At 39.2% G+C, this 13476-nt stretch overlaps 1 protein-coding gene across 2 annotated transcripts; it reads right to left on the reverse strand.

The window, feature by feature from the left end:
- Window positions 1–1461: 1461 nt before the first annotated feature.
- On the reverse strand, window positions 1462–8391 carry Rmp24 (ribonuclease MRP subunit p24). Of its 2 annotated transcripts, XM_020174847.2 has the most exons (5): window positions 8247–8385; window positions 8144–8166; window positions 6333–6532; window positions 4246–4457; window positions 1462–2219 (listed from the first exon to the last, which is right to left on the reverse strand). In XM_020174847.2, exons 1-5 carry the CDS (start codon window positions 8321–8323, stop codon window positions 2066–2068), a joined length of 666 nt encoding a protein of 221 aa, XP_020030436.1. In that variant the 5' UTR covers window positions 8324–8385; the 3' UTR covers window positions 1462–2065. The 2 variants fall into 2 exon arrangements, with proteins under 2 accessions (XP_020030436.1, XP_073926097.1); XM_074069996.1 differs by lacking the exon at window positions 4246–4457 and having other exon boundaries at window positions 8247–8391.
- Between the last annotated feature and the right edge of the window lie 5085 nt (window positions 8392–13476).

Consider the following 13476-nt stretch of genomic DNA (forward strand, 5'->3'; position numbering starts at 1 on the left):
AATTCCAGTACTTAAATGTTTTATTTAAACATGATTTTAGTTTTTACTTAGTTTTATTTTTTGTTCAATACTACTTTTGAGGTTCACCTTACATGGAACTTTTGCTCATCCATTTTATTTTTAGTTGACAAAATATTGTATATACTTACAGAATGCAATATGCTTCATACATGTGTACATTGTGGGTTGGTCAGGTCAGGCTGATTAATATATCACCTCAACTATTTCTCACTTCTTTGTGGTGAGAACACTTAGAACCCCCTTTTAGCTATTTTGAGATTCACAGTATTAACTTTGCTGTGCAATAGATCAGAACTTATTCTTCCTGTCAAACTGAAACTTTATACCCTTTGACCAACATCTGCCCTTTTCCCCATCTATTTCTTCCCCAGCCTCTGGAAACCACCATTCTATTCTATGTGTTTAAGGACTCTAGATCCACATAAAAGTGACATCATACGGAATTTGTCTCTTGGTCTAGCTTGTTTCAATTAGTATACATTCTTCAGGTTTATCTGTTATCACAAATGATGTAATATGCTTTTTAAAGGTTGAATATATATATATATATATATATATATATATATATACACACATACACACACACACACACACATTTAAAAATCTATTTGTGCACTGATGGGCTCTTGAGTTGTTTCTGTACCTTAATTGTAAATAATATTACAATACATGTGGGAGTGCAAACATCCATGCAACATACTGATTTCAGTTCCTTTGGATATATACCCAGAAGTGAGACTGTTGATCATATGGTAATTCTACTTTTAGGTTTTTTTTTTTGTGGTACTTGGGCTTGAACTCAGGGCTTACACCTTGAGCCACTCCACCAGTCCTTTTTTTGTATGTTATTTTCAAGATAGAGTCTCACAAACTATTTGCCCAGGCTGGCTTCGAACCACAGTCCTCCTGATCGCTGCCTCCCAAGTAGCTAGGATTATAGGCGTGAGCCACTGGCACCCGGCCCTACTTTTAGTTTTTAAAGAAAAGTCCATACTGTTTTCTAAAATGGCTGTATCACCAGTAGTGTACAAAGACTCCTTTGCTAAAGTTTAAAACAAAAAAAAGCAGGTTGAATACAATCCTAGCTTATTTATTTATTTAAAATTATGCTCCAGCAGGACTCTGGTGGCTCACATCTGTAATCCTAGCTACTGAGGAGGCTAAGATCAGGAGGATGGCAAAGTCTGAGAACCCTATTCCAAAATAACAAAAGCAAAATGGACTGGAGGTGTGGCTCAAATGGTAAAGCACCTGCTTGGCAAGTGGAAAGCCTTGAGTTCAAATACCAGTCCTGCAAAAACCAAAAAATTATGCTGTTGTTTTAAGAAAATTTGTTACTATGTTATATTGATACAATTTTTAGACACAGAAATAAGTCTTCACCAAAGCAAATTAAAATGCCACTTTCAGGAAAAATATTACTATAGCAACAACAGAAAGTTCTAAGAATGGAAATTTCAGTGTTTTATTTAATCACTTATAATCAAGAATATTGGGCTGAGTATAGGTCAGTGATAGAGTACATGACTAGCATCTGTGAGGTCCTAACACCAAAAAAAGAGAATGTGTCAGATTCTTATTTTTGCATTCAAAATAGGAATAATCAGATTTTTACTAATACAGTTATGACTATGACTGAGAAAATAAGGACACACACTTGATCCCTTTTGTGAATTAGTAATAAGGCTAAAGACATGGAAGGTATCTTAATGAATAGACCCTCTTATTATTAAGATCTCAATTTCCTTTTAAAGAAAATGGCATAATGAAATCTGCTTAAAACTAAAGGAGAAAATAGTACCATTACTCGATGTCCAAATACACCTTCACTATTTACAAGAACCATTCACTCATGTTTTGATCCTCACAACTACCTTCCCTGTGAGATATTTTTCCCATAAATATTGAGGGATGCTAAGAAATTTGTTCTTGGATCCAGTTTCCATGTATTCAAAGAATAAATAAAAGTTAAAAAAAAAAGTTGCTCATAAACTTTAGTTTCAGAAACTGCACTAGACATTCCTGACTTTCAAAGTCCCGCCCTTCACAGAGAAGACAGGAAATTTCTGAAGTCCACCTCTGGATTCTTTTGAGATTCATTTTGACTAAGCAACATTTTTAGTTGAGAGAAGTGTTTCTTTCTTTTCCTCACATTCTTTGAAGAACAAATGGGTGTCGAGTGTCCAGATGTAGGTGTTCTGAAAAGAAAAAAAAATACCCTTCGTCATACTGACAAATGCCAAAATAATCTTTCTGCTTAGATAACTGCTAGTAGGATAATTTCCCACTCTTTTGTATTTTATGTCTATGGGTAGTGGCTGTACTCCATATAATCATTCCCATTTAAAAAAAAAAAAAATCCATGGACAACATTTAGAAGGTATTAGAGGCTTCTATCATACCTGAAAGTTAAGCCCACAGGTAAAATATTATCAGGTCTGAGTTCTCTTTGAGCTTGACATCAAGATTCATGACATTTCTATGTAAGGACTTTAAAAACATTCCTTCTTCACAGTTCAAAATTTCTTCCATTTCTTCAAAGGATCTCAACCTACACCTGTAGGTATTCTTCCATTGTATCCTCCCCACTAGAATATCAGCTCCACAGGGCAGACACTATACTACTAAATGGATATTTTAGCGCTTTATAACAGTGCCAGGCACACAGGAAGCACTCTGGAAATAATCAATGAAAAAATGATTCCCTTCAATTGTGCTCTCTCCCATTGAGTTCTACTTGGGGTTCATTGGTCTAATCTCTCTGAACTCCCTATCTGTGTGGTAATGTGCAGCATCTTCCTATTCCCATGCCCCTCAGCATCCATGAGGGGATTGTTTCAGGACATGCCCCACCCCCATGGATACCAAAATATAGCAATTCACAAGTCCCTTAGATAAAATGGCACAGTGTATGCATACAACCTATGCATACCCTCTCATAGACTCTAGCTCATCTCTACAGTACATATAACAAACTGTAAATGCCATATAAGTAATAGTTACACTGTATTAGGTAACTGTGACCAGAAGAACAATTGTACGTCTTCAGTACAGATGCAATTTTATTTTCCTGAATATTTCTGATCCATGATGGGTTGAATCTAGATGCGGAACCTATGAGTACTAAAGGCCGACTACTCTCGTCTAAATGAAACTAAATTGTCTTAAATATGTTAAACTTTTACCTACACTTATCCAATAAAGTGAAAACTTCTATGCTGAATTCTCATACCAGGTATCAAAATAATTTAATCAGGAATATAGCAAAAATTGAACTTGAAATTTTAATTCTTAATCTTATAAACTTCAAGCCTAATACAGAAAATTCACTTCAATGAGTAGAGATAATCCTTGTCCTTGCTGAATTTTGTTATTTATGTTTGAGACGTCCAGACTCCGTTTCTCTTTTATAAGTAAACATTTCTTTCATAGTTTCTACAGAATTATATTTATTCTGTATTGAGGACTACTAAAATAAAACTATGTGCCCAATCATATGGTTCACTTGGTATCACCTGACAAATCCCTCTTCAGTTAGATTTTTGCAGGAATGCAAAAGTAGTTCAGTTTTGCTGGTACATTGGACAAATTGAGGCAAAGGAATGGGCAGACAAGCTGGTGTCAAATAGTGAGGGCTGGAAAGCCATGCTGGAGTATTTGATAGTGTTAGGTGTTAAAGGCTGCTAACCAGAGCTGTGCTTTAGGAAGATGATCTGGTTTCAGGGGCTTGAAACCAGAAGTTGGAAGCCCAATCAGGAAATCACTGTAGTAGTCTTGACAAAAGGTGAACCAGGCAGGATAGCAGCAGAAGGGGGAAAAGTAGAGAACAAATGCAAACAGCATGGAAGAAGAATAGATAGAAACTGGTGCTAAAGAACCAACATAGAAGTTGTTAACCATTCCTGTTATTTCAGGTGAGAATATCTAGAAGGACACATTAGTTCAATAAGGAACTTAGGAAGATGGGCAGGGTCAAGTGGTTATTTATCAGGTAGCTAGGAATATATCCAGGGAGAAACTGAAATAGTAATGTACAAAGAAGTTATGATGCACTGATGAGAGCTGAAGATACAGAAGTGTATGACATTAGAGAAGAAAAGGGTGTAAAGGAAAAAAGGGGCCAAGGAATGAACTGTATGGAATATTTAGAAGTGTATATCTGATGGCAAAAACTGAAGAAATGCTTAACAATGGCAATTAAGAAAAGTTCATGAATTAAGATACCTGAAAATTAATGCTGGGCTCTTGCTTTTGGAACCAGACATATGATTTAAGTTTGCAGACTGTGGAGTCTTTTTCTCTGGTGTCTTCCTCTCTGGTGTCTTCAGGCTGAGTTTACTGGTAGGAGTGGCAGGACTGCTCTTCAGTGCCAATAGAAAGCTTCTGCTTTTACCATGATGTTTAACTGTTCTATTGCATGTCTTACAAGTAATCAACTACCATAAAAGGAAGAAATATCAGTCCTATGAATTCTGTTACAATTGAATTCAATAAGCCACATGTTCTCAGAATTCTTATGTAAGGGTACTGCAAAGGTAAGTTAACACAGAAGGTACCCTCTAGAACCTCACAATCTAGCAACAGAAACCAGACAAGACAAATTAAAAATGAGAAAAGTCTTCAATAAAAACCAATGGCTAAACATTTATATTTAACTTAAAACAGTCTTCTTTAAATTAAAAACACCCACAAGGACTTTGATTTTTCAATAAAACTATTTTGGGAGAATGGGGTTATTACAATTTTTAACATTTGGATATTCTTTGTAATAGCAAGTAGACATTTAATATTTTTTGCAGGTGAACTTTTAGGCCTATCCCCAAAAAAACATGGCATAAGATCAATGAAAACTGAAGTAGCTCCTTCCCATCCTAAGTGATTGTATAAATACAGGTATTTTACAAAACCAAATGAGTATCATATTCTCACACTTCTTCATTTCTATCATTAGCTATAGACATTGACTTTCTTTTTAGGATTCATTTTCAAGAAATGGTCTGTTGTCTAGCTAAATGCCTTTCTTCTACATATTTCACTTATAATGCCCAGAATTTAGTACTCAGGTGCTCATGAACAGACGAAATGCAAATGGAAAATCTGCATACAGCAAAGGCCTATGTTGTCTTCTACTTTCCAGAAAGAGGCTGTATACAGATTAAAATAAATCAACAATACAAATACCCCTAGCACCTTTCTAGCTGACCTCTGATTAAAATACATTAGAATGTATACTTCATAAAGGCAAAGCATTGAAAGACAGCGAGGAAGCATTTATCATCTTCATTTTGGAACATTTTCCAAATATGTGGCAGTAATGCTTTTTGAAAAATACAATTCTCGAAGGAGTAAAAGTGAATTTTATGCAGGGTGTGGTGATACACACCTGTAATCCCAGCAACCCAGAGGGTGAAGCAGAAGGATCATGAGTTTGAGGCTACGTAATGAGACCCTGGCTTTCAAAAAACAAAACAAAAATCTGCTTACTTTAGTATTTTATCTTTTACCTTTCCAACATTCAATTTTAAGACAAAACAAAACACCTGCCTACGAAGTATGAGGTCCTGAGTTCAAACCCAAGTACCACCAAAAACCAAAAACAAAATCAAGAAACAAAATGCACTTACCTTTCCAATATGTAAACTCCTAAATATGGCAATTTTCAATCTAAGTTATTACTAATTATTTTCTTAGGCCAGACCTAAGCTGTCATAATGTCTAGTACCCATCACACTGCCTGCCCAAAGCAGGTATTTGAATAGCTGATACAAGTTAATATAGAGTATGTAGAATATAAAATATATCTGATAGTGGCCTCCATCTAGTAAATCATTTATTATTCCATTTTACATCCCCAATAGAAGCACTGTGTGGCACACAATAGACCCTCAAAAAATGTTTAATGAATGAACCTAAGATGCACTCTCTATATTGCACATACAAGTAACTACATACTGACATGGGGAGAAATGAGTAAAGAAGCAACACCGTACCTATGTACATAAGGTACACCTGTGAAGAAAAGACCACCATTAACTTAAAAATAATTTAGTGATAACTGAAATTCAGGTAGACTTATCTTGTTTAGCTCAAGAAATCCTCAAATTTGTGAAAATAACTGTTCTCAATAATGTGATCTGGTGACAATGAAGAGCTCACAATGTTTTAGATAATTATGAAAATAAGAACGAGCTGTACTCTTGATGAAGCACCAATCACTAGACAGAGTTGCTTGGTATAAATTTTGACAATTCAAATATACTACTATAAATCTGAGCTTATAGTCAGGCTGTTTAAGTGAAAGAAAATCTTACCAGTACACTTTTGGAATCTTTGTACTTTTTCACAATTTTTGCTTCTTTAAAACTGAGTGTATAATTTCTTGCTTTTCGATGAAGAAGTTTCTGTATTTTGGGTGTCAGTTTAGCCTTGGGTTTGAGACGTACTCGAGAGTTATCCAGAACTAACAACTGGAAACAGTATGGGCATGTTCTTTCAAAAGTACTATTATCACCTAAAATTATACAAATGAAACACAATTCAGTAAATCAGAATATTTTGTTATCTCAAACAGCTGACATCAATATGAAAAAGAAAAGTATATTGGTACTTAATATGAGTAGGTACACATTCTCTTTAGGCAAACTTAAAAGTATGAAAATTTACTAAAACATAAACTGATAACTTATTTTGTAAAATCCTCTAATTCCATCCATTTATTCCTTTCAGCAATAGATAGGCAGTTCTCCAACCTCTGCTCCCTGGCTCATTACTTGCTACTAAGTAAAAAACAGGCTATTGTTTCACCAGTCTACACATTGCACTGGGATTTTGTTTCTTTTTTAACTATTAGCACAACCAAAATTTATTTAGTACCTACTGTTGGCACTGTGCTAAGTTCTAGAGATACAACAGCACTACAAAAGAGCCTAAGACATATTTGCAACTTGCCTCTGCCAAATGTAAAATTCATTCAGATTTACTGAGTGACTGCTAAGTGTCTGACACTGTTCTGGGTGTTGGAGATACAGTGAACAAAGGACAGCTCATGAGTTAAGTTCTGGAATGAAACAAGGTAAGTTGATGGAGCTACCATAGTTTTCAGTAGGTAGCTAGGGAAGGCTACTTCAGGTGACATTTGCAGGGAGGAATCAAGTATACAAGGTAAGATTTCCAGGCAGAAGGCAGGGCAACCATGAATGCCTTGAAACAGAACAAGAGGCCTATTGGGGCTAGAATAGAATGAACAAATGAAAACAGGTCCAAGACATTATGTGGTCCTATCCTGTAGGGCTGCATAATCCTTTTCTAGGACTTTCACTTTTACCATGAAGTGGGAAGCCATTTACGGCAGAAAAGGAACATGATGATCTAGCTTTTGTTTTAATCAGAAATACTGTGCTGGCTTTTATCAGACTACGGGAATGCCTGGGACCTGCTGGCAGTAACCCAGGAGATGACTTGGACCAGGCTGGACGCAGTGGATGTAGTGAGAAATGGCTAAGATTTTGGAAATCCTTTAAAGCCAACAAGATCTTTCTGCACACTGGCTTGGGCCGGGATGGGCGAAGAGTTGTTAGGGAGACAAGAATGGACCCAAGGTTTGGGGACTGAATAACTGTTTAGGGTTACCATTTACTGAAATGAGGAGAACTGAAGGAGCTTGTTGGGAGTGGCGCTCAGGTTTTGGACACAAGTTTGGAATGCCTACTAGTCATTCAAAAGAAGCTGCCAAGAAGGCGTCTGAACATGTGAGTGGAATGTGGAGGCGAGGTCTAGGCCGGAATTTGGAAGGCCATCGTATGCAGTATTTAAATGCCAGGAGATTGGATGGAAAAAGGTCCAAGGGGCTAAGTCCTGCCCGGGACCTGCAATATTTACAGAGGTTAGGGGATTAGAAAAACCACTAAGTCCATCCACAAGCACCGGCTTAAAGAGGTACGATACGATGGCCTGGCAGCCAATTGGAAACCATTTCGAGAAGATTGATAAATGTCACATGCAAGGTCAAGCATCTGAATTTTTCATGAAACCTAGAAGCCTTTGGGATTTTTTATGCAATCATTCCGAGGCTGTGCGGTGGAGATCGGTGAGGGACGGTGCCGAAAAGCAGGGGCTTCCCTACCGTGTAACGAGCCGTACGTCCAGCTGTAAGAGAGAGAGAGAGAGTCGTGAACAGCCAAGAAACGCCTCTCCGTTCACCCCGCTTCCCTGCCGCCCCCTCTTACAGGAGATAGCGGGCCTGGCCCGGGCAGCTCTCGCGTAGACTCCACGCCGCAGCCTCCAGGTAGTGTTTCTGCCTCATGGCCGCCGAAACCCGGTAGAAACGAGACGCCGGAAGTTGGCTTCCTAGCGGCGCCTTAGGACCCCTTTTCCGTCCAGAAACAGGCACCCTCAGCTAAAAGGTTCCGGAGTCGTTCGCGTCGCGCCTGGTGCGCAGGCGTGGCCAGCGGTGAGACAAGGCGCCCTCTCTGTCGTGAAGTCTTTTCCTTAAACCCCCAGTGAAGTCTTTCCCTTCCTTCCTCCATTCCTACGTTTTTGACAGAGTTTTGTTTTGTAACCCGGACTGACCTCAAACTCCCGATCCTTCTGCCTTGGCCTACTAGGATTATAGACGTGTCTCACCAGGCCCGGCTCCCAGCGAGGTTCTCAGTCCAGGCTCAGCGGCCCCGCTGCCTCTCGGGTGTCCTCCCTGACAGCTCTGCTGTGGCTTTCTTACCGCGTCAAGGTTTTCTGGGTAGCTTTAAAAGGCCTGGTTTAGGCTGGGTTAGTCAGTTATTGTTCTAATTTTTTTCCTCGTATTTTTCTAGTTTGATTTCTTTCATTCACACCTTTAATCGATATCAAATGTATTTTTCGTTGCGGGAAACTCGAACAGAGACACGGGACACCAAGGCTTTTCAGGAAAGCAGTATTTATTAGCCTGCCGGGTCAGCGGATTCACATCCAAAGGCTGAGCCCGAGAACACAGCGGTCTCACCTTTCATACCCTTGCAAGCAGGTTACAGAAGCAAGAAGCAAGGTTTCACCCACCTATGGTTGTATGTGACTCTATGGCTACTTCACCCCAGTGTCATATGACCTTCTTTACATTTGGATTCTTTAGGTTTTAACTCTCTGCTATGCCATTCCTTCCTGCTACTTCATCAGAACGCAGGCCTGTCTGTTTCTCTTCTGATCCTCCTCCCTGCTACATTTTTACTTAAGCATAAGGTAGAGCATCTGTCATTTTCTTTTTTCCAAGATGGAAAGCAAACTATGCAAAGACCACTTATGGGTTACACTAGTCTTTTTTCATTTGAATTTAAATAAAAACAATATATAATAAAAACTAAATGCGTGCCAGATGTTTTTCTAAACATCTTGATGTGTTTCGAGTCATATAATCCTCATAACAAACTCAGAGTGGAGGTACAATTCCACTTCCTTGTGTAGATTTGTTTGTTGGTAGCTGGCCTTGAACTCTTGATTGTCCTGCCTCTGCCTCCTCAGTGCTGGGATTACAAGCATGCACCACCAGGTGGCCAAAAATTAAGAAAAACATGGTTGCATCTGTTTCTACACTCTGTTGTGTTTCATCAGCCAGTAAAGCAGAAACAGGGAAAATGCACAGATCCATCTGCCTCCCAGCGCTCTTGCCTCTTTTCTCTCCCCTGAGCACCGTACTCCTGTATTCAGATGCCTCTTTGGTCGAACTGGGGTTTGAACTCAGGGCTTCATGCTTGCCAAGCAGGTGCTCTAGGCTTGAACCACACCTGCAGTCCATTTTACTCTGGTTATTTTGAAGATGGGGGTCTTGAGAAGTACTTGTCCCGGGTTGGCCTCAAGCCACAATCCTACAGATCTCAGCTTCCCAAGTAACAGGGATTACAGGTGTGAGCCACTGGCACCCAGCTTGCAACTTGTCTTACTTGCAGTGTGCCACAGTAACTCTCCTGATTTCTCCTGCCAGCCTGCCCGGCTGCCCAGCAGCACCACTGCTGCTTCCTCTTTCCTGCCACTTGGAGCTGGTCTCCCCGAGGTCCTGCCGGCTCTGCTGCAGCACCAAATCAGACTGTTTGCTTCTCTGAACCACCACATTCACCCTCTTCTTTTGTCTGTGCCTCTGTCATGGTTCCCTACATGTTTTCCTGCTTCCTCTCTCACTCCATTCTTAATAGAGCAGAGTTGTCTTCTTAAAATGTACAGTAAAGCTTTTTGTTTTTCAGTACTGGGGTTTGAACTCAGGGCCTTGCACTTGCTAGGCAGGTGGTCTTGATGCTTGAGCCACTCCACCAGCCCCTACAGTAAATATTTTTCTGGGCATGGAATGTTCCTGCCTTCTCGAGGCTCCTTCATTGTTCTTGAAACACCAGCCATGTTCTGCAAGGGCCTCTGTGGGCGGGTGGCTGTCCCTACCTGAGACCTCCTTTTGCTCACCTGCCCACCTTCCATGCTCACTTGCCTACTGTTCTTGTTATATAGGTTTTCTCAGACCTGCCCCAGGACCTTTGCTATTTCCTGCTTTGAATGAGGATCCTTCCCAGGGCCACTTTTCTTCATCAGAGTTCTTTCTTGATTGCCTGAGTAAAGAATTCCTCCACATTCACACATACTAGCTCAATCTCTGCCATTACTGCCTTTTATTGTTGTCATACATTAAACTAAATTTGGCCTGAGGAGGCCTTTGTGCTCGAGTTCTTACTTAAGGAACTGCACCCAGCAAAGACAAAAACCACTTGATCATCTCAATAGATGCAGAAAAAGCCTTTGATAAGCTCCAACATCATTTCATGATAAAAGCTCTAAGAAAACTAGGAATAGAAGGAAAGTACCTCAACATTATAAAAGCTATATATGACAAACCTACAGCCAGCATTATACTTAACAGAGAAAAACCAGAGCCATTCCCTCTAAAATCAGGAATCAGACAAGGATGCCCACTATCTCCACTCCTATTCAACATAGTACTGGAATTCCTAGCCAGAGCAATTAGGCAAGAAGAAGGAATAAAAGGAATACAAATAGGTAAAGAAACTGTCAAAATATCCCTATTTGCAGATGACATGATCCTATACCTTAAAGACCCAAAAAACTCTACTCAGAAGCTTCTAGACATCATCAATAGCTATAACAAGGTAGCAGGATATAAAATCAACATAGAAAAATCATTAGCATTTCTATACACTAACAATGAGCAAACTGAAAAAGAATGTATGAAAACAATTCCATTCACAATAGCCTCAAACAAAATCAAATACCTAGGTGTAAACCTAACAAAAGATGTGAAAGACCTCTACAAGGAAAACTATACACTTCTGAAGAAAGAGATTGAGGAAGACTATAGAAAGTGGAGAGATCTCCCATGCTCATGGATTGGTAGAATCAACATAGTAAAAATGTCAATACTCCCAAAAGTAATCTACATGTTTAATGCAATTCCCATCAAAATTCCAATGACATTCATTAAAGAGATTGAAAAATCTACTGTGAAATTTATATGGAAACACAAGAGGCCACGAATAGCCAAGGCAATACTCAGTCAAAAGAACAATGCTGGAGGTATCACAATACCTGACTTCAAACTATATTACAAAGCAATAATAATAAAAACAGCATGGTACTGGCACAAAAACAGACATGAAGACCAGTGGAACAGAATAGAGGATCCAGATATGAAGCCACACAACTATGAGCAACTTATCTTTGACAAAGGAGCTAAAAATATACGATGGAGAAATAGCAGCCTCTTCAACAAAAACTGCTGGGAAAACTAGTTAGCAGTCTGCAAAAAACTGAAACTAGATCCATGTGTATCACCCTATACCAAGATTAACTCAAAATGGATCAAGGATCTTAATATCAGGCCCCAAACTCTTAAGTTGATACAAGAAAGAGTAGGAAATACTCTGGAGTTAGTAGGTATAGGTAAGAACTTTCTCAATGAAACCCCAGCAGCACAGCAACTAAGAGAGAGCATAGATAAATGGGACCTCATAAAACTAAAAAGCTTCTGTTCATCAAAAAAAATGGTCTCTAAACTGAAAAGAACACCCACAGAGTGCGAGAAAATATTTGCCAACTATACATCAGACAAAGGACTGATAACCAGAATATACAGGGAACTTAAAAAACTAAATTCTCCCAAAACTAATGAACCAATAAAGAAATGGGCATGTGAACTAAACAGAACTTTCTCAAAAGAAGAAATTCAAATGGCCAGAAAACACATGAAAAAATGCTCACCATCTCTAGCAATAAAGGAAATGCAAATTAAAACCACACTAAGATTCCACCTCACCCCTGTTAGAATAGCCATCATCAGCAACACCACCAACAACAGGTGTTGGCGAGGATGCGGAGAAAAAGGAACCCTCTTACACTGTTGGTGGGAATGTAGACTAGTACAACCACTCTGGAAAAAAATTTGGAGGCTACTTAAAAAGCTGGACATCGATCTACCATTTGATCCAGCAATACCACTCTTGGGGATATATCCAAAAGACTGTTACTCCAGAGGCACCTGCACATCCATGTTTATTGCGGCACTATTCACAATAGCCAAGTTATGGAAACAGCCAAGATGCCCCAGCACTGACGAATGGATTAAGAAAATGTGGTATCTATACACAATGGAATTTTATGCAGCCATGAAGAAGAACGAAATGTTATCATTCGCTGGTAAATGGATGGAATTGGAGAACATCATTCTGAGTGAGGTTAGCCTGGCCCAAAAGACCAAAAATCGTATGTTCTTCCTCATATGTGGACATTAGATCAAGGGCAAACACAACAAGGGGATTGGACTTATGAGCACATGATAAAAGCGAGAGCACACAAGTAAGGGGTGAGGATAGGTAAGACACCTAAAAAACTAGCTAGCATTTGTTGCCCTTAACGCAGAGAAACTAAAGCAGATACCTTAAAGCAACTGAGGCCAATAGGAGAAGGGGACCAGGAACTAGAGAAAAGGTTAGATCAAAAAGAATTAACCTAGAAGGTAACACACACGCACAGGAAATTAATGTGAGTCAACTCCTTGTATAGCTATCCTTATCTCAACCAGCAAAACCCCTTGTTCCTTCCTATTATTGCTTATACTCTCTCTACAACAAAATTAGAAATAAGGGCAAAATAGTTTCTGCTGGGTATTGAGTGGGGGGGAGAGGGAGGGGGCGGAGTGGGTGGTAAGGGAGGGGGTGGGAGCAGGGGGGAGAAATGAACCAAGCCTTGTATGCACATATGAATAATAAAAGAAAAATGAAAAAAAAAATAAAAATAAAAAAACTGAAGCTAGAGAAAAAAAAAAAAAAAAAGGAACTGCACCCTAACTTAGTACACTAACTAAAAGCCTAACGTGAGAGGTATATACTTTCTTATAACAAGTAACTGAATCTCAGCCAATCATAGAACTGGGCTTCAGCCAATCACAGAGGGCCAACTGATCAGCCCAAGTTCAAGTAAGGCAACTGGGACCTG

This window comes from Castor canadensis, chromosome 4, assembly GCF_047511655.1.
Source record: "Castor canadensis chromosome 4, mCasCan1.hap1v2, whole genome shotgun sequence".
NCBI lineage: Eukaryota > Metazoa > Chordata > Mammalia > Rodentia > Castoridae > Castor > Castor canadensis.